This window comes from Cervus elaphus, chromosome 32 (genome assembly GCF_910594005.1).
Source record: "Cervus elaphus chromosome 32, mCerEla1.1, whole genome shotgun sequence".
Taxonomy (NCBI): domain Eukaryota; kingdom Metazoa; phylum Chordata; class Mammalia; order Artiodactyla; family Cervidae; genus Cervus; species Cervus elaphus.
The window spans coordinates 44,284,908-44,306,167 of NC_057846.1; the positions used below are offsets into that span (position 1 = coordinate 44,284,908).

Sequence of the window (21,260 nt, forward strand, 5' to 3'; positions counted from 1 at the left end):
GCTCAGCTCGTAGACCTTCTGTCCACCTGGGGCCCCGGGGCAGCCTCACCGACAAACCTCCTCGACAAGTACCACCACCCCCCACAGGGCCCATTGAACACGAGGAGAAACTGCCGTTAAGGCTGAACGTCATCACTCTAGACCACACACAGCTCTACTCAATACTCTGTAGCGACCTATATGGGGGACGAATCTATAAAAGAGAGGATATATGTATAACTGACTCACTTTAGTATACACCAGAAACTAACACAATATTGTAAATCAACTATATGCCAACAAAAATCTAAAAAGACTGAACTTGAGCAATGTTTTTATTTCTCCTTTACTTTCAACATATCTTGTCCGCTTCACCCTGACTGACAAAACTTTAATTTCTGCTTGATATGATTCAGTTCAGTAGCTCCAACTCTTTGCGACCCCATGGACTGCAGCATGCCAGGCCTCCCTGTCCATCACCAACTCCCAGAGTTTACTCAAACTCATGTCCATCAAGTTGGTGATACCATCCAGCCATCTCATCCTCTGTCATCCCCTTCTCCTCCTGTCTTCAATCTTTCCCAGCATCAGGGTCTTTTCAAATGAGTCAGCTCTTCACATCAAGTGGCTAAAGCACTGGAGTTTCAGCTTTAACATCAGTCCTTCCAGTGAATATTCAGGACTGATTTCCTTTAGGATGGACTGGTTAGGTCTCCTTGCAGTCCAAGGGACTCTTAAGAGTCTTCTCCAACACCACAGTTCAAAAGCATTAATTCTTCGGCACTCAGCTTTCTTTATGATCCATCTCTCACATCTATACATGACTACTGGACAAACCATAGCTTTGACTAGATGGACCTTTGTTGGCAAAGTAATGTCTCTGCTTTTTAATATGATGTCTAGATTGGTCATAGCTTTTCTTCCAAGGAGCAAGAGTCTTTTAATTTCATGGCTGCAGTCACCATCTGCAGTGATTTTGGAGCCCCAGAAAAGTCTGTCACTGTTCCCATTGTTTCCTCATCTATTTGCCATGAAGTGATGGGACCAGATGCCATGATCTCAGTTTTTTGAATGTTCAGTTTTAAGCCAACTTTTTCACTCTCCCCTTTTACTTTCATCAAGAGGCTCTTTAGTTCTTCACTTTCTGCCATAAGGGTGGTGTCATCTGCATATCTGAGGTTATTGATCTTTCTCCCAGCAATCTTGATTCCAGCTTATGCTTCATCCAGCCTGGTATTTCACATGATATACTCTGCATATAAATTAAATAAGCAAGGTGACAATATACAGCCTTGACGGACTCCTTTTCCTATTTGGAACCAGTCTGTTGTTCCATGTCCGGTTCTAACTGTTGCTTTTTGACCTGCATACAGATTTCTCAGGAGGCAGGTAAGGTGGTGTGGTCTGATTGACATGATTATGTCTTACATATTGATCACCACTACTGAGGGTGATTTTTACAAGTAACTGTTATTTTTCTAAGGGAAATGTCAATTATACCTGACTATGATGAGAAGCATATATTCAGTGAAGGTGAATAAAATTCAATCATTATGATAACTGTTATGGTAAATGATTTTTTCTTTGTCAAACAACCCTCTCTTAAATTATTTTCCTTAGACGTTCTTAACTAGCTGGGCACTCCATCACACCACTGCTGATGTCACCTATGAGGTGGTGGGGGTGGCGGCTGTCAACACTGCAGGCCACAGACTGGGTGGTCCCCAGGATCTCTTTAATTGTTGCAGAGACTTCTCCAGCCAAGACCACTGCTGCATCTGTCGGGCAACATTGACAGTCTCATCAAAAGTGGTGTTTCCACTCTGCTTATGTTTCTCTGCCTCTTTCCGTCTTTTGGCAGCTGTTTGAGGGCTCTGATGATCAGGGCAGAGGCAGAAGGTGCCACCTCAACGTGGGCCTGTCTGTGCTACATGGTCACTTTCATTGTCATCCTCACACCCTTCCAATCACCGGTTGCCTTGGCCATGTCATCACCAATCCTTTTTTAGAGACAGACCCAGGGGGCTGAGCTTGGGGGCCAGGGCAGACAAGGGACCTACTTCCCCACCGGGGCACGTCAGGTACACAACTGTGATCTCGTTGGGGTCATCGAACTTAGGCGGCAAGGTGGGGGAGGCTAATGTCGGACAAACCTGGATTCAGGACAACCAAAAAAAGCTGCACCTTGGCCTCCTCTGAGCCCAGAGTCTGTGTACTGATAGTAAATATTTAATTCTTAAAAATAATGATCAGTTATATCAATCATGAGCCTTCCATCTTTCAAACACAAAATGTGCAGCTGAGGAAGAGGAATTTTGAGCACCTATGATCAACCTACCATGCTTCAGTTCAGTAGCTCAGTCGTGTCCGACTCTTTGCAGCCCCCATGGACTGCAGCACGCCAGGCCTCCCTGTCCATCACCAACTCCTGGAGTTTACCCAAACTCATGTCCATTGAGTCAGTGATGCCATCCAGCCATCTCATCCTCTGTTGTCCCCTTCTCCTCCTGCCTTCAATCCTTCCCAGCATCAGGGTCTTTTCAAATGACCCAGTTCTTTGCACCAGATGGCCAAAGTATTGGAGTTTCAGCTTCAACATCATGTCGTCTAATGAACACTCAGGACTGATCTCCCTTAGGAGGGACTGGTTGGATCTCTTTGAAGTCCAAGACTCTCAAGCAGAAATAGATGTTTTTCTGGAACTCTCCTGCTTTTTCAATGATCCAGCGGATGTTGGCAATTTGACCTCTGGTTCCTCTGCCTTTTCTAAATCCAATTGAACATCTGGAAGTTTACGGTTCACGTATTGCTGAAGCCTGGCTTGGAGAATTTTGAGCATTACTTTGCTAGCGTGTGAGATGGGTGCAACTGTGCGGTAGTTTGAGCATTCTTTGGCATTGCCTTTCTTTGCAACTGGAATGAAAACTGACCTTTTCCAGTCTTGTGGCTACTGCTGAGTCACTTAGTAGTATTTAATTCTTTACTCAGGACCTCCGTCTGCTTCTAATCAAAGACCTCAACTACTTCTCAGACTAACCTGCTGTCACAAAAGAGATGATGGGCCATCCTAAACCTGGCAAATGACCTGCACATCCTCAGTGCTACAGAAGTGCTGGTGGTGACTAATCTTGGGACCTGTGGGATGGAGCCGTGTTCTCGGTCTACCAGCATCCGGCCTCCCAAGGCATGGCTCTCCCCACAAAAGCACGTGCCCTGCTGCAAACAGAAGATGGCAGGACACCCCTCCCCCCCCCCTCCACCGCTTGCCCATGCAGAACCGCCACTGCTGTGCATCACCTGGACCGACAGGCAAGCGGAGGAGGGTCTTGTCGGCTGCACCTAAGGCCCTGCTGCCTGAACCTCTCAGCTTGGTGAGGGAGCACCCATGCTGCTACAGTGAGGGAGCACTCATGCTGTTACAGGTCTCAGATCAGTGCGGGCAGAGAAGGAACCACACATCCAGTCAGCGATCCTCTTCCAGTGCAGCTCACTGCCCTCCACACTCCTCTTTCATCCACCCTGACGCTACCCATAAGAGGTCCTACTGCAAACAGGTGACGTACAAATGCCTGAAACAAAAGCCGGAACACAAAACAAGCATACCAGATGGAGCTCCCAGGGGCGGAATCAGAAAATCCAAACAAAAACCAACAAAAGGATGACAAATGACAGAGAAGACCAATGTTTCTTGAAACATAGGTACTTAAGATTCATTTGGTAACTGCTCTAAAACTTAAATTGAGAATAGAAAAGTTAAGCTAATAAATACTGTTTCTTGGCATCCATGTTTTATGATAAAACATTGCCTTGGAACTAATGAAAAATATATGAAAAAACAGAAATAAATCTTCAAGGTTTATAAATAAACCTAAGTAAACCTCTGAAACACATTCACTTTAACGTGTTCTTTCTTTAAGAACTTTCAAATAGCTTTAAAATGACAAAGAGCTATGCTATAAATATCTTTTTTTCTGGACTTTTTGAAAAGCACTGACTTAGCCAAAATCTATTTGAATACATTCAAAAAAGAAGTGATTGCTTGACATCTGAACACTGACCAAAATCATAATATACAGAAAGCACAAATAAGATATAATAAATGAGAAACAAATCTGAAAAATATACATATACATATATACATATACATGTATATTACATACACATATATCTGAATTACTGTGTTATACACCTGAAAATAACACAACACTCTAAATCAGCTATACTCCTATTTAAAAAAAAAAACAACTAATCAAACCAGCTTTAGAAAAGTTAAAGCAAAAGTCTCATTTATGGGTATGACAGAAGTCGGGTGGAGAAGTGGGTCAGTGGACACATTCCCACGGGCGGGAAGACGAGGCTACTTACCGACCATGGCACTGACCTCCCCGGCCATCAGCGTCTCCACGGTGTTGTTGTACAGGTTCACGTCGATGATGCCCTTCCGGATGGTCTCTCCGACTTTGGCCCCCAGCAACACCGAGCCGGTGGTTTCGAAGATGGAAGCCAGGATACAGGCCTGCCTCAAGGTCACCACGCCCGAGCCCACGGCAGTACCAAACGAATTGGCAACATCATTGGCACCCACAGAAAATGCCAAGATAAAAGCTATGATAAAACCCAAGATGACCATCCACAGGTACTCGTCCATCGCCATTGTGGACGTGGGGTGCCGGGTGCTTTTCTTGTGCGGAAATCTCTGAAACTGGCCGAGCGTGAGGTCCTACCGGGCGTGAGGCTGAGAGGTCCTGTGAACAGTGAGTCTGCTCTGGAAAGTGCCGGGTGATGTTGGGGCTGTACAAACTGCTAACTGCTGGTTTTCAAACTACTGTCAGGACAGTTCATTGGGTTGTGTTCAGTCAGCGGTAAAACACATTCCATATTTTCCCTCCTGATCTGGGGAAGCTGTGAGGGCTCCTCCTGTGTCAGAAAAAAAAACAACAACAAAAGGGATTAGTCACCCCGAGGAACGGGCGACAATGGTCTGTATCTTTCAGGAAGGAGCGTCTGGAGACGACTCATGGGCCCTCACTTTCGCGGGCACGTGGCCGACCTGACCGTAAAGCAGTGCAAGGAAGATTATAAGCAGGCTAACTGCTACCTGCCCCACCACCACCAAAAAAGGCTTGATTCTAAAACTTCAGAGGGTGATCATGCTTTATGATTATAGACTGACAGGAAGTCCTACTAGGGTACATTTCTACACAATCTGTAGAATATATGTGGCCTTTATTTTAGACAGAAAAAATTCCGTCAGAGGAGCAAAAGAAAAGTGTGGCTCCTTGTGCACCTGCTCACATACACACCTCATACCGAGCTTACCAAACCTGTGTCTGAGCACGAAGTGACCCTTCTAGAGGGTGACGGGAGAGACGGAAGCTGAAGGCGCTTCCCAGCAGGATGGGGACGCTGGAGCAGAGCCACCTTGCCAGAGCGTGGGGGAGAGCAAGTCACTATGCGCCGCCTCCCACCTCACCTGGGGATAGCCAGAGGCCTGAGCACAGCCTGGGAGATCCCCCCCAGGTCTCCCCAGGGGCACCCCCAGATGTCCTCAGGGTTCCTCTGCAGAGCCCTGGGGAGATCTAGGGGAGAGCCCCAAGGAGATCTGGGGGGGAGCCCCAAGGAGATCTGGGGGGAGCACAAGGGAGATCTAGGGCGGGAGTCACAAGGAAATCTGGGGGGGGAGCCCCAAGGGAGATCTGGGGGGCGCTCCGAGGAGGTATGGTGGAGCCCTGAGAATATCTGGGGGGTAGCTCCAATCTCCGGGGTTCCTCCCTAGATCTCCTTGGGGCTCCCCCCAGATCTGCTCGGGGATCCCCCCAGATCTCCCCGGGGCTCCCCCCAGATCTGCTTGGGGCTCCCCCCAGATGTCCCCAGGGCTCCCCCTATATCTCCCCGGGCCTCCCCCCATATATTCTCATGGTTCCCCCATATTTCCTCAGACCTCCCCTCAGATTTCCTTGCAACTCCTCCTCCCCAGATCTCCCCAGAGATCCTTCCCTAGATCACCCCCTGCCAGATCTCATCTTATCCCCCAAGCCCGCCTGGGCTCACTGACCTCGGCTCCTGCCCACCTCCTCCCCTCACTTGCTCCTCTGCCTCTTCTATGAAAACCGCCAGCTTCCTCAGCTCAGGGCCTTCGTACCTGCTGGTCCCCAGGCCAGAAACAGCCTCTCTGCCAGCTCACCGCCCGCTCCAAGTCCCTTTCTGCCCAGACGTCACCACCGGAGCAGGCCCGACCTTGTCTAACAGCAGTGCCGCCCCCCCACCCATGCCACTATCCCTCTCTCTCACCCAACTATTTGCCTTTTCTACTGACCACCTCATTCATTCGTTCACTCCCTCCCATCTGGCTTCACGCACGGGGATTCCCAGCTGTGTCTCCGGCACACAGACTAGCATCTGGCACGGGATAAGCCCTAAGCAGGCTGCTGAGTAAGTGAAGAAAGAAGATCTTAGATAAAAGAAGAAAAAAACTCTTGCACAGGCTTCTTCCTGGGATGAAGAGGTGATGTCACAGAATTAAAACATCTGTGAAGGAAAAATGTCATGAAAAGCTTCGGAGTTGTGGTGTTCTATTATTATACAGAGTACCACGTCTGTGTACTTGAGCGGTTCTCAGCATTGAGAATGATCCCTATAAATGCTCATTGAACTGAGTTAGCCTCATATACCACATCATATAAAATATAACAATCAGTCAACATTAAGGTGATTTAAGGGAAAAAAGCAGGACACAAAATTTATGTACCTATCTATGACTGTGGCAATGTTAAAAGGTATATAAAAGACCCAGAGGTAATTCACTAAAAGTTAACAATGGCTGAGCTGACAAGCAGGAGTAGAGATCAATCTTTTCTCTCCTCCCAAAACTCTATACTGTTGTCGACATGCTTTCCAAATTAAAATAATACATAAAAACAAATCAACATAGAACCATCTTTTTAGAAAAAATAATCAAAACGCAGCAACCACACTTGTTGGCAGCGTGACAGGCCCAGGACGAAGCAGGAAGTGTGCCCAGACCACCTTCTCACTTTCTAAGCTTTGTAGCCCACATGACTCTGGAGACGTGGGGAAAGACCACGCTGAGTTGATAAATGAAAATACAAAGTCAAACCAGTGTGGGCCAATGTTATCTACCTTGAAATACAAATAGTTCTAGATGAAGCCTTGTCGGTCAGGTCAGGGGGCCCAGAGGCCAACAAGGACAGTACCGGATGCTGTTTACTGAGCGCCCTGGTGGGCCCGTCACCGGGAAGATGCTGAGTGACACGGGATGTGGTCCAGGATGGGAGACGGATGCTCATCGACAGACACACGTCAGACTGTCAGGTGTGACAGGTGCTGAAGGGGGAGGCCCGCATCATACACATAGCCTCACGAGCACAGAGATGGGGCACCTGGTCTGTGCGAGCAGGAGGGGGTCCCCTTCCACCTAAGGATGGGGGGGTCAACCTGGGACGGGGGGGCAGGTCACTCCAGGCGGTTCCCAGTTGGGAAGGAGTGGCATGAGGGGGGAGACGGGGCTGGGCTGGACCACACTGCCGGTGGCCACCTGCTAACGCTGGGGGGTTCTGTTACGGGGGTGCTGGTGTGCTCAGGCTCTCCTTCCTGGAGGCCCCTGGCCACAGTGCAGAGGCGGGCCAGGGCGGAGGCGGGAGCGGACGTGGGGAGACTGCCTCCGAGGCCCCTGCACGGCGCAGGTGCAGATGGGTGTCCTGAGCCGGGGACGGGGTGCTGACAAGGGGAAGAGAAGGGACAGAAAGAGGGGCTCCGGTGGCTAATGCCGCCGGGACGCAGCGCTGGCTCGTCAGTGGGGATGGAGACAGGAGCTGGGCTGAGGAGTCACCGGGTGGGGTGTTCTCCCATCTGCGCTGTGCTTGGTTTGGTTGGTAGGCGTCAGGGCAGGGTCTGGGCACAGCTCACGGCTGGACACCGACATACACCCGGGGTGAGGCGGGGCCCTCGGGCCAGTCTGCTTCATGAGGGTTTCATAGCCTTTGTGGTACCCTGGCACTCTTTCAGAGCAGGGGTTCTCTCTCCCACTCACGTGACCTTAGACAGCTGATCTCCACAATTACGTCTGTGTTTTCTCCTTCACACTCAACCCCCGAAGTTCCAAAGCACCTGGCCGAGGAGAAAGGCCTGCCCCTTTTAAGAGACCAAATCATTTCCATCTTGCATGATATTTACCCAGCCTACTTCTTATTGCAAGTACCAACACTTTTATTTTCTTCATTGATTTCTGTCCAACATGGGCAAAACAAAGTGCTTAAATAACTACACAACAGGATGCATTGAAAAAGAGGGTCACACTGCTGAAACAGCCCTTGGTGGGCTGGAAAACCACCAGGGAAGCAGTAACTTGTCAAGAACGTGGCCAAATTCAGAGTGGCAGAGGCCCAACCAGAAGGCTCGTGTCTGAAAGTAGAATTTTGAAGTGGGGGGTGGGGGGGGTTTGATCACATCAGGGCGGAAATTCACCTTATTCAATAAGTCAATAAGTGATGCTGGGCCAATGTGCCAGCTGCTAACTATCTAGAAGGAAGGAAAAAAGTGAGAATTCCTACCTCACCCCAAGTGAAAGATTTAAATATAAAAACTGAAATCAGAATAAAGACTACAGGTAAATATTTACTCGATACTGGGACGGGGACGCCTAGCCATGACACTGGCGGCATTGGATGGAAACACATGTGCATTCACGGGACCCCTGCAGACAGAGGCTCTGAGTGTGGGAGCAACAATGAAAACGCAATCTCTCTTCCTTAGCGGCGATGCTTAGTCCGGGGCGACGCAGATCAGAAAACCTCCAGCAAACGTCTTGTTCTTCCTACCTCTCCTCCAAGGGCTTTTCTGAGAAGTGTTAGGACGTGATGGGGGTTGGGCTGGAACCAAGCTTTCCTCTTCCCTCTCCTTGGCCGAGTGTGAAAACCCCTAAATGGCCAGACTCACAGACCTAGGGTTACAAGACGCTCGTCGATTTTCAGATGCCCCCGACCTCTTGCATTGCAGGAGCAGAGCCCTCGAGAGTTCGCACTCCTGCAAGAAGTACTGAGGGTTTCGTAAGGTCTGTGTCCCAGACGGGTCATGTTCACAAGAGCCTGCCTTTCCCCGGTGAGCCGGCGTCTCAGCTCACCCTGGCGCGGCCTGGTGCCTGGGCCTTCGGCTCTGAGCCGCGCCCCCAGGGCTCCTGCGTGGAGGCTTCCAGACTCTCTTTCTCTGTCAGCGTTGACTCAACTCTCCCCAACACCCTCCTCCCCACCCTGTGAATTGGAATGTTTACAGAAGCGTGAAAACAAACATTCTCAGAATATTTCTAGTCAGGTTTGTACACTGCTTAAGAACAGGAATGTTGCTGAGTTGTGGCGTTTAATAAATTTCGGTGCGCAGAGAAGCCTGGATCAGGGGGGTCCTGCTCTGAAATGCTGCCAATGGTGACACCCAGGAGACCCTTGACCCTCCCAGCAAAGGTCGGCCCCAGCGCCCCCCACCCCCCGCCGGCCTGGGGTCTAACCATCTCCCCAGTCGGCACCCACCCTCCCCAGACAAGCAGATCCACAGCGGTGGGCTGTGGGCTGTTCGGGGACCCAGACTCAGGCAGAAAAGAATCCCAAAGATGACTTCCGGCTTTTTCCCCCAAGTACACACCTATTTCTATCAGTTCACCTGCCAATCTCAAACTCAGTTTTTTTTTAAAAAACACCCCTGATCTTGAAGGACGCTGGCTGAGCTAGCATCATGTTTCACCCAAGTCCTCCTCCTGCCCCTGTGATGCCAAAGGAATTCAATAAATCTATAAAAGGTCTTATTTCCTGGGTCTGCTAGGAAACAGCCTCAGTAGGGCATGGTCCTGATGAGGCTTAATCTTATTTACTGACATGAGCTGAGTCATAACTAACAGTTGCCTCCATCCTCCGGCTCGATTCAGAAGCAGATACCAGGACAGGATCCCCTGTGTCATTCCGGCCCGTGAGGACCTTTTCCGAAGGCTCATGGCTGCACCCAGGCCAGGCCTTCCTGCCAACAGGCGACAGGAAGGAGCCAGGTCCCCATGCAGAAAACCTGGGGTTCTGAAGTAATTTCCCAACTCCTTTCCTGAGGCCCCAGGTACCTCACACACACAACTCTATGAAAATGAAAAGCCTGCTCTCCTGGCAGCCCACACTGCATCGGGAGTTCTGACACTTAGGTCAAAACGTCGGGGGAGACGTATTCCTTCAGGGGCAGGATGTAAAATCCAGTAACTCTGCTACCTGCGGGGGAGCCTGACGGATAAGATGTAAAGATGACGATTTTTTCTTCCCTGGTGATATTTCAACAGAATGGAAGATTTCACTTTTGGAATCTTGCAGAAAACGGTGCAGCAAGCACAAACATTTTTTTCACAATTCAGGATGTAGACCTTGTCATAAAGAGTCTCTGTTAACATCCTTCTTGAGTAGCTTGTTGACTTTACACGCTTAAAATGTAAAAGGGCTTCCCTGGTGGCTCAGACGGTAAAGCGTTTGCCTGCAAAGCGGGAGACCCAGGTTCGATCCCTGGGTCCGGAAGATTCCCTGGAGAAAGAAATGGCAACCCACTCCGGTACTCTTGCCTGGAAAATTCCATGGACGGAGGAGTCTGATAGGCTATAGTCCATGGGGTTGCAAAGAGTTGGATAGGACTGAGCAACTTCACTTTCTTTCTAAAAGGTAAAAAATAGTTCAAAAAGTAACAGTATATTTAAGATAGAAAATACTGAACTTCATGTTTTCACACAAATGATGAAAAACTGAAGTATTACTAGGAAGGGTCTGAAACAGGTCTCAACTCCCTTTTAAAGGGCCTGTTCCCAGATAAGACACCCAGCACTGGGAGCAGAGACACCTGGAGACAGGCAGATGGGTGCTATCCTGATGGAGGCGGGGAGAGGCGAGGGGCAGAGGGGATGAGGAGGGAGGAGGGGGAGAGAAGGGGAAGAAATGACATCAGAAGGTTAGGGACCACCTGGAACAGGGAGACGGAGGTGGAGGATGCAGGGGATGGAGCATGGACACACAGCCTGATAACAGCGACCTAAGACGTGCAAAGTGAATGATGCAAAGTGGAACAGAAGAGGCCAGGACGTCGGCCCGGCCCTGAGTGTCCTTGCCCCCTCCTTTTCTCTCTACTATTAAAGAGGAGCACCTGTTTCTCCCACCTGGAGAAGGGGACGAGCCCAGGACAGGTCACCCCGGTCCAACCCAGTCTACAGCTGCCCTGGGCAACTCATGACCACGCCCCGTCAGTGGAGCAGTGTGCGAGGTCCCAGCTCAGCACGGGGGGTCCACACGTGGGGAACCTGTCGTCACCGGCAGAGAAAGCCCGGGGTGATGGGCAGGAAACCTGAGGCCTGAGCCTGGCCCCGCGACTAACCCGCGATGTGACCACAGGTAAGTCTCGTTTCATCATCTGTAAAGGGGGGGGAGGAGTAATAACACGTAGACTTTTTGGAATTATTGTCAGGGTCAAGTCCATTTCTTTCAAAGTGTTTGCGAGTTGTGGTTGGCTTTAAGCAACTTGAAGTTATTGGTTATTGGGGCAGTCATAGGGAGAATAAGAGCGTAAGGGTCCAAAACCCTTCGGGAAGGGTCTTCCTCACTCACACGGCCCTGCCTCCCTCGAGGGCTGCTCTTCTTCCTGTCGCACTAACTCTGGCCTTGTCTTTGCCTAAAGACTGACACACACCGTAAGGCTCAGCAACTTCGTGGAGGGGTGGATGGAGGTGAAGGGGTTAGAGGGAAAAGAACTCACAAAAGTGCTCGGAAAAAAAATCCGCACAAAATGGGGAAGCCATTTTGGAAAAGAACTCTGGGGTTTCTCATACCCTAAAGCAAGCCAGCAGTCCCGTTCTGAGGAGCACTGACCCGAGAGAAATGGAAACCCACGTCTGTACAGGAGACTCTGTCCTCTCCAGAGTAGTTGCTATTACTATGCATATGTGTCAAAACTTACGCAACTGTACCCTGACAACTGGTGGGCTTGCCTGTATGTAAATTACGCTTCGGTAAAGCTGCTTAGAAAATAACACTGGAATATATAAACGCAGTGCGGTGATGGATGCATTAATTAACTAGATGGGAAGAATTCTTTTGCAATGTATATGTACAAAAACATATAAAATCATCACAGGGTACACTTCATATTGTAATATTTAAATGATAATCTTATCACTTTATCAATTATACCTCAACAGAGCTTGGTGAGGGGGAAACAATACAAGTCAGATTTGGTGTTTTCCCTTCCTGCCACACTGTCCAGCTGGGATAAAGTATAAAAGCTAAACAGTTGAAAAAAAAGAAAGCGCAGTGAGGAAAGAAGGAACATTCCAGCTAGACACAGTGTGACCAGCCAGTGCGACCAGGGTCAGGGGCAAGCGGTCGCCCCTGTTCCCAACAGGGGCACCGAGAAGCAAACAGCTAACAAGACCAGAGGAGGGGCTGTATCACAGGGAAGTCCTCCAGAGAGGGACTCGGACACAGCTTTCCTGAGGTCAGAGATGAGAGAGGAAGGCCCACCGCTGGGATTGCCCACTGACCACCCTTCAGGATGGGCATCGAGTGCTTCTACAGAGAAAACAGCATGGGTCTTCCCGTGGAGACAAGTCTCCATCATTTCCACAGGAGCCAGAGGTCAGGGCATTTCATGAACATTTGAGGTCAGGGCAAATACAAGCCGTTTTGGCTGAAAATCACGTCTGTGGAGGGCCACGGGCTGGAGATGCGTGACGTTTAATTCGTGGACACCTCGTGTCCCAGCTTCCGGGAGGTCAGTTACAGTAAGCGAGTGGACGAGACAATAAAAGTGTCACCTTGTTTGCAACTTCAACAGCAAATTCTGAAGTCAGTCCTGTAATGTCATCCCCCGTGAGTACAGTCAGAAGTGATTTACACAGTTCCGAGTGACAGTGTTTATTTTCGTATGCGGAATGGTGCTCGTACACTTGCCAGGCTGGGCCAGAGGCAGGGCCAGCCAGGTCCTCTACCGTGAACGAGGAGGAGGCAGGCGGGGAACGGGTGTTCCTTATGATGTGACTCTCAACAGTTAAAAAAACCCAATAATATGAAATGTGAATAAACACTCAGGTACAAACATGTTTATTCCGGTGTCACCTATCATCATCGTGAGAAAAGAGGAAACCACCTAACTCTCCTCAGCCAGACAGGAGAATGGCTGAGGACACATGGGTGACTTCTAAAGATGAAGCTTTATGTAGTCACTGAAATGGTGTAACGTGAGAGCTTTACATGACAATGGAACATAGTGATAATGCTGAGTGAAAAAGGAGTTCACAAAACGGCTGAGGCCATCTTGCAGCTGTGTTGAAGAATGCAGCCGTCATGGGACGAAAGAAACAGGCCCAAGTTCAGAGTGACTCTCTCCGGGTGTTCTTTACACTTGTTCATATTACTAAAATTTTCTACCAGGAGCAGTTACTACTTGTATTATTGAAAAAAATGCCTACAAAACACTACAAAGAAAAGTACATTTTTCCCCCCCAAGTTAGGAATGTAACACCAAAATAAGCTTAGTTTTTCCTAGTAAACAAAATGAATTTCATATGAAAATGAAATTTCACATGAATCAAGATGATTCATATGAATCTGCCTGTTCTCGGCCTCTCAGAGATTTCTTTCTTCCTTACAACCCACAGCTTGAGCTGCACCTAACAGTTCTGTTCTCTTGATTTCTCTTTCTCACTCTCAAGGCTGTCTCTCCGCTCATGTCTGAGCCCTGGGGGCACGGGTCTCTGTGTGGCTTGGGGCCTCCCATGTGTGGGAGTCTGAAGGTCCCTCCTTGGTCACACCTGCTCCCTCTCTGGTTTCTTCCCTCACCTTCCTGATGAGTTTCTGGAGGTTCTGGCCGCCAGGACTGAATAAGAATAAGAAACTGTCCTGACAGTCCAAGTACTTCACAGTATTTGAGGGTAATGTCTACAAGAAACAACCTGTATGATTAACTCTTTTAGCCTATCTTGGTTCACAGATGTAGAGAACATTTCAGTCTGAAGGGACTTTCAGTTCAGTTCAGTTCAGTCACTCAGTCGTGTCCGACTCTTTGCGACCCCATGAACCGCAGCACCCTAGGCCTCCCTGTCCATCACCAACTCCTGGAGTTTACCCAACTCATGTCCATTGAGTCAGTGATGCCATCTAACCATCTCATCCTCTGTCGCCCCCTTCTCCTCCTGCTCTCAATCTTTCCCAGCATCAGGGTCTTTTCAAATGAGTCAGCTCTTCGCACCAGGTGGCCAAAGTATTAAGAGTTTCGGCTTCAACATCAGTCCTTCCAACGAACACCCAGGGACTTTAGAAGTTGACTAGTCTGATTTTGGTCCTTTTGAAGATGTGACTGTCCTCACTGGACGTGCAGGTTGTGATGACCCACTCACTCCACAGGAGGTGCCCCGAGGAAAGCAGTGGAAGTGATGCCCTGGGGAGGCATCCATCAGACCTTCTCAGTGACACTGGCTCCTGCCCTGGAGCTGGGATGCCTTGAAGTCCTGGCCTCCGCAGGGAACGGGAGGGCAGAGTCGATGGGGAAAGACGAGAGGGTGATAAAGACGGCGGATAACCAGGAATGCTGCAGCGCCTGCATCCTGGAACGTTCTCAAGGTCCGATGACGTCTTGAGTCCTGCGCATCATCCAGAGACCACAGGACTAGGAAGAGGCAGTTTAGCCTGGAACCATGAACCACAGGATTGTCCTGTGGGGAGAGCGGGGGGAAACCTCTGACCCTCTCTTGAGCCGTGCAGTCAGCGGCCTTCATGAGTTTATGGAACGTGAACCTACTTCTCGTCTCCCAGCTACAGTTTCCACTGCAGAGCCTGTGGGCTCAGCCCTCATTACTGGTACAGTCAGTCTCCCTCTGCATTCCTGTCATTCTGACATTTAAATTTCTTCTGGGCTCATAAAGCATTTGTGTTATTTAGATGTTTTCCACACAGCCTTTTGCACTCTGGGAAGGCACTGGCTAAATCTAGTAAATAAGAATATGTTTTTTCTAAAGGATAAATACAAGCAAAATTCATTCAAATGAGATAGAGTTAAAGGAGTTGAGATGATCTGGCCTAAAGAAGGAAAGATCTAGGAGGTCCTACATGACTTACTTGAAAAATATTTCTTAAAAACTGAAAGATCGCCTCAGGAGGTATAAGTGTGAGTGCCTTGTGGTGTTCAAATGGGATTTGACTGACTGAATGATGGGTTAAAGTAAGAAAGCTTTTATCTGTTGTTTCCACTTTAAATGGATAATTCAGTGAGTCCATGTAAAGGCTCATTTCAGTTCAGTTCAGTTGCTCAGTCGTGTCTGACTCATTGAGACCCCATGGGCTGCAGCACACCAGGTTTCCCTATGAATCACCAACTCCCCAAGCTTGCTCAAACTCATGTCCATCGAGTTGGTGATACCATCCAACCATCTCATCCTCTGTCGCCCCCTTCTCCTGCCTTCAATCTTTCCCAGCATCAGGGTCTTTTCAAATGACTCTGTTCTTCGCATCAGGTGGCCAAAGGATTGCAGTTTCAGTTTCAGCATCAGTCCTTCCAATGAACACCCAGGACTGATCTCCTTTAGGATGGACTGGTTGGATCTCCTTGCAGTCCAAGGGACTCTCAAGAGTCTTCTCCAACACCACAGTTCAAAAGCATCAGCTCTTCGGTGCTCAGCTTTCTTTATGGTCCAACTCTCACATCCATACATGACTACTGGAAAAACCATAGCTTTGACCAGATGGACCTTGTTGGCAAAGTAATGTCTCTACTTTTTACCATGCTTTCTAGGTCGTTCATAGCTTTTCTTCCAAGGAGCAAGTGTCTTTTAATTTCATGGCTGCAGTTACCATCTGCAGTGATTTTGGAGTCCAAGAAAATTAAGTCTGTCACTGTTTCCATTGTTTCCTCATCTATTTGTCATGAAAAGGCTGCTGCTGCTGCTAAGTTGCTTCAGTCGTGTCCACCTCTGTGCAACCCCATAGACGGCAACCCACCAGGCTCCCCCATCCCTGTGATTCTCCAGGCAAGAACACTGGAGTGGGTTGCCATTTCCTTCTCCAGTGCATGAAAGTGAAAAGTGAAAGTCAAGTCGCTCAGTCATGTCCAACTCCTAGTGACCCCACGGACTGCAGCCTACCAGGCTCCTCCGTCCATGGGAGGGAAAATGCATTATCAGCCCCTCTTCATCTAATTGGAGATACAGCAGTCTTTCATCGTTAATAAGAAAAGCTACACTCAGACAGGAGGAGAAAACTTTGTAACTCAATGGGTTGCCTCACAGTGAAATGTGGAATTACCTGCAGTGGAGATTTAAAAAACAGGTTGCGGCCACCTTGCCATAGTGTTTTAGGTGCAATGTTGCTTGAAACCCAAGGACAAGAACAGCTGAGCCTTATATATCTATGCCCACTCCCAGACAGAAATGGTCTCTGAACATCTTTCCCTTTCTGTATGTACCATAGACACAGATTCCCTCCAAATAGTCTAGGCAACCTGTTTTTCTTCACTTGTAACCAAAAACAGATTCGCTTTCAGGAGCAAATCACTTAATATCCTTTCTATCAACTGGCAAACCTAAGGATCACTTGTTCCTCTTCTGTGCCCTGAAGTGTTGGGCTGCTTGGCCAAGTCCCAGGAGCTATATTAGGGAAATACTTTCCTTTCAGCCACAGTTCAAAATGGAACTATGTATATAAATAGACATCTTGGTACTTACATATTTACTTGCCAATTTTGTTCCGAGTATAATGGAAGTTCAATAAAAATGTGAATGATACATATAAAAACATTGATTCCTGCTACCACTCCATATTATTTCTATTAATGGGACATTAATATAAATGGAAGAGTTGATAGAGGAAGATTATTATCTTCACTATTATCCATGCTCAGTTTATAGCCCCGTATTTCTTATTTTAATCCCAAAGGTTCTTAAGCAATAGTTCTTAGGCAGAAGCAAGAGAGGACAAATAAATAAATATTAAAATCACTTAGTTGGACTTTTTCTCCTTGTGAGGGAGCAAAGTCCATTCAAGACTCTAAAATACCTCATCAGAAGGCCTCAAACTTGATTCAATTCCACCAATAAGTGCAAAATAGTAATGTAAAGCAGCCTAAACAAGGCAGTGAGTCCATAAATTTGGTTGGTAAGTCAGGTGAAAATTTAGCAGTTCTTCATACCTCTGAGACTATGAAATTAAAGTCTTGTTACTAAATTTAGAGGGGCTTTCCTGGTGGCTCAGCGGTAAAGAATCCACCCACCAAAGCAGGACACATGGGTTCAATCCCTGGGTTGGGAAGATCCGCTGGATAATGAAATGACTAGCCACTCCAGTAGTCTTGCCTGGGAAATTCGATGGACAGAGGAGTCTGGCAGGCTATAATCCAAAGAGTCAGACACAACTTAGTGACTAAACAACACAACTAAATTAAGAAACCATAATAAGCATTTTCTTGATATCACCTTCAAAAAACCATGGAGACAGAAGCTTAAAAAAAAAAGACAGTTTATAAGATTTCTTTGAAAATTATTTCCCAATTCTGAGAGTTCTCCTGTTGCTTCATTCCCCATGTATGATTAAGATAGAAACTTTCTAGGGCAAGTCACTAGCTCCCTTCATCTGTTTCTTTTAGAAAACTTAGAGCTAGGAAGGTGCTTCTATGTGAACATAAGGAGCTTTCTTATAATAACCAGAAAGCCACCAGATACAAGCTGCTCTTCTGTGATGTTTGAAATCAGTTAAGACAATAGAAAGATATATATATTGTCTTTTATCATCACCTACTTCATCACCTTTACTGGAGCTCCTGCGTGTATTCCAATTGCTGTCTTGCGTCACTTCCTCTCAGCCTACTGAACGGAACTCCTTTAAGTATTTCTGGTAAGGTGGACCTGCTAGCACGGCATTCTCCCAGCTCTTACCTTCTTGGGAATGCTCCTATTTAGAAAGACAGCTCTCCAGGATACAGGAGATACAGATACAGGGGACACTTTCGCTGGTCCCCTCACTGCCGGCTGGCCTCCACTGCTGTGAGCATCCCTGGCTTCCATCAGGCGCCACAAGTCACGTCTGCCTCTCTGCGTTCCCATTTTCTCTTCATCTTTCAACATTTTCACTGTAACATGTCTGGGTGTGGATCTCTTTGTGTTCATCCTAATTGGCATTTGTTAAGCACTTGGAGTGTGCAGATGAGGGTCTCTCATCAGCTTTGGGGAGTTGTCAGCCATGACTTCTTTGACAGATTTTTTTCTGCCCTTTCTCTCTCTTCTTCTTCTGATATTCCTGCTGGGGCACTTCATATTTTTCTGAGACTCTGTTCATTTTCCCTCATTCCTTTTTCTTCTTTCAGTTCTTCAGACTACGTAACTTCTATCACTCTGTCTTCAAATTTGCTGCTTCTTTCTTCCGAAAATGCAAATCTACTGTGGAGCCCCTGGACGAGTTTTTCATTTTGGTTACTGTACTTTTTCAACTCCAAAATTTCCACTTAAAAAAAATGTTTTAATTGTGATGAAAATAAGCATAGAATTTACCATTTAACTATTTTCCAGTGTACGGTTCAGGGACATGAAGTACATTCATGTCACTGTGTAAAATCACAACCATTCACCTACAGAACTTTTCATCTTACAAAACTGAAACCCTGTACCCATTAGATAGTAATTTTCCAGTCTTCCTCGCCACCACAGTTCTACCTTCTGTCTCTATGGATCTGACTGTTCTAAGTGTATCACACGACTAAAATCATACACTATTTGTCTTTTTGTGAGTGTCTTCTTTCACCTAGCATAATGTCTTCAAAGTTCATCCTTGTTGCAACATGTCAGAATTCCCTTTTATTTTTAGGCTGAATAATAGTCCATTGTATGTATGGACCATATCTTACTTATCCATTCATCTGCTGATGGACTTCTGGGTTGCTTCTACTTTTTGGTTATTGTGAATAATACTATTAAAACGGTGTACAAATATCCCTTGGAGTTGCTACTTTCCGTTCTTCTGGGTATATAACCAGAAGCAGAACTGCTGGGTCAGATAATAAATCTGTTAATTTTTTCAGGAACCACCATACTATTTTGTACAGCAGCTAGACCACTTTACATTCCCACCAACAGTGCACAAAGGTCCCAGTTTCTCCACATGTTATTTTCTATGTTATTGTTTTTCAGGAGAAGTCATCCTAATGAGGTGGGTTTGATTTTCTCATTGTGGGTTTGATTTTCATTTTTCTAGTGATTACTGTTGGTGCATCTTTTTATGTGCTTGCTGGTCATCTATATGGAGAAATGTCTATTTAAGTCCTTTGCCCAGTTTTGAATCAGTTATTTTTCTGTTGTTTAAGTTGTAGGAGTTCTTCATATATTTGCCTTGTGGATACTAACCCCTTATCAGATACATGATTTACAAATATTTTCCCCCATTCTGTAGGTTGGCTTTTCACTCTATTGCTTGTGTCCTTTGATATACAGAAACTTTTAATTTTGCTGTAGTCCAATTTATCTATCCTTACTTTTGCTTTTGGTGTCATAACTACATTTGGTTCCTTTTTTTTTTTTTTTTTATCCTTTCTATCTCTTTTAAGGATAGTCTCTATTTGATGAGTCACTGCCACCAATTTTCCTTGAATTCTTTCAGAATAGTTTATTTTAGATTTTGAACTAAGATAATATAACAATAGCTGCTCTGAAGTCTTTGTCTGCTAAGTTCAATAAATGGGCCCCTCAAAAGCAGTCTCTCCTGTCTGCTCATTTCCCCTGTGTATGTATCACACCTTTCAGTTCCTCTAACATGTCTCATAATTTTTTCTTGAAAAATGGACATTTTATAAAGGACAACTTATATTGTAGCAACTCTGGTTACTGGTACTCCCACCCCCCAGGAGGTCTGTTGTTATCTGGCTGTTTACTTGGCTGAACGAATTCGGTGACATCTCCGTTGCCTACAGCGTACGGCTGTTGCTGTGCCCGCTCAGATATCCCCGCGTGTTTTTGCATTTCAGTCTGGCTTGCTAGGAATCACCCATGGGACAGCATAAGCTACTTACTGGTCAGAGGTTGTGCTTAAGCCCCCTTAGCTAGTGAGATTTCCAGGCTCTACCACGACGTCTGGGGCTTAGAGACTACTTCCACAGCTCAGAGAGCAAGGGATGGAGGGAGCGTCTGAAAGCAAAGGGGCAGCGCAAGGGTAATCGCTGGGGAGCTGGGACCTTTCTGTATCCTGGCTGTGCTGGTGGCCATAAAACCCCGCGCATGTGTAAAACCTCACTCAGCTGTACACCAGAAAAAAGTTAATTTTGCTGTATGTAAATTTCTAAGTGACTGGATTTGCCTTTTAAGAAAAGATAGCTTCTACACCTGGAGTCAGATCCAACTGATCACTTGAGCTCTTAAAAGGAGACAAACACCAAATCTTTCTTATTATACGATCGCCTACTGGAATCATTTCATCTCAGAACACATATACAAACTAAAAACCAGATCCTTCTAGTACTTAATAGTTCACATGATAATGCACGACAACTAATGCGTGATAATGTCAAGCTTTTCTACCTGGCCAAAGAAGTCTCTTCTGGATTAGACGTCAAGTCATTTTTCTTCGAGTCAAAATTCTGGATTCCCTTAATTGTTACTGACAAGGCTCACAGAGCCTGAAGACATTATGACTTAAAAGATAGGGGGAATATCGGAAAAATGTCCACAGAAGTAGAGATGGCAAAAATCAGGCCTGGCAGAGGAGGTGTGAGGGTGGGCGCACTGCCTGCCAGGTGCTCGGGGAGTCTTGACTCCGCTCGGCAGGCTGAGGCGCAAAGGGACAGGACATCCCAGTGAGCCTCCATCCCTGCTCCCGCACCGCTTCAATTTCAGGTCAGGTTGAAAACAATCCCTCTTTCTTCTAAAAACCTTCATACTTGTTGATGAGTTCATTTACCATTCCTAGCCACCTTGCTACGCTGAGTACAACCATACCTTCTCATTTCCGATTTCAGTCTTCAGAGAAAAGACAGAAACAAAACAAAACAAAAACAGATGAACAAACAAAAAAAACAAAAAGGAAGAAAATGAACTCGGTCCAAGTTTTTAAGCCAAGATTCAGTGACCCTTTCCCTGGACAGCCATCAGCTTCCTGCCTTTTTTCATGGAGCTTAGAGCCTCAGGAAATACTTTTTTCTGCTTTCCCTCTTCTAAAAAGGTGCTCTCTTCCTTCGTGCCAATCAACTGGCAAAGCCTGCTGTCAATCAACCTGTAACTGCAGACTTACTCATCT

General features: G+C 46.9%; 1 protein-coding gene across 3 annotated transcripts in view; it reads right to left on the reverse strand.

Annotated features, from left to right (window-relative positions):
- SLC20A2 (solute carrier family 20 member 2) overlaps window positions 1-21,260 on the reverse strand; it is a 109,926-nt gene that overhangs the window by 47,978 nt on the left and 40,688 nt on the right. For all 3 annotated transcript variants that reach the window (XM_043893961.1, XM_043893960.1, XM_043893959.1), the window contains one exon: window positions 4,345-4,896. In XM_043893961.1, the coding sequence (XP_043749896.1) occupies window positions 4,345-4,633 (289 nt within the window). In that variant the 5' untranslated portion in view covers window positions 4,634-4,896. The remainder of the gene's footprint in view (window positions 1-4,344; window positions 4,897-21,260) is intronic.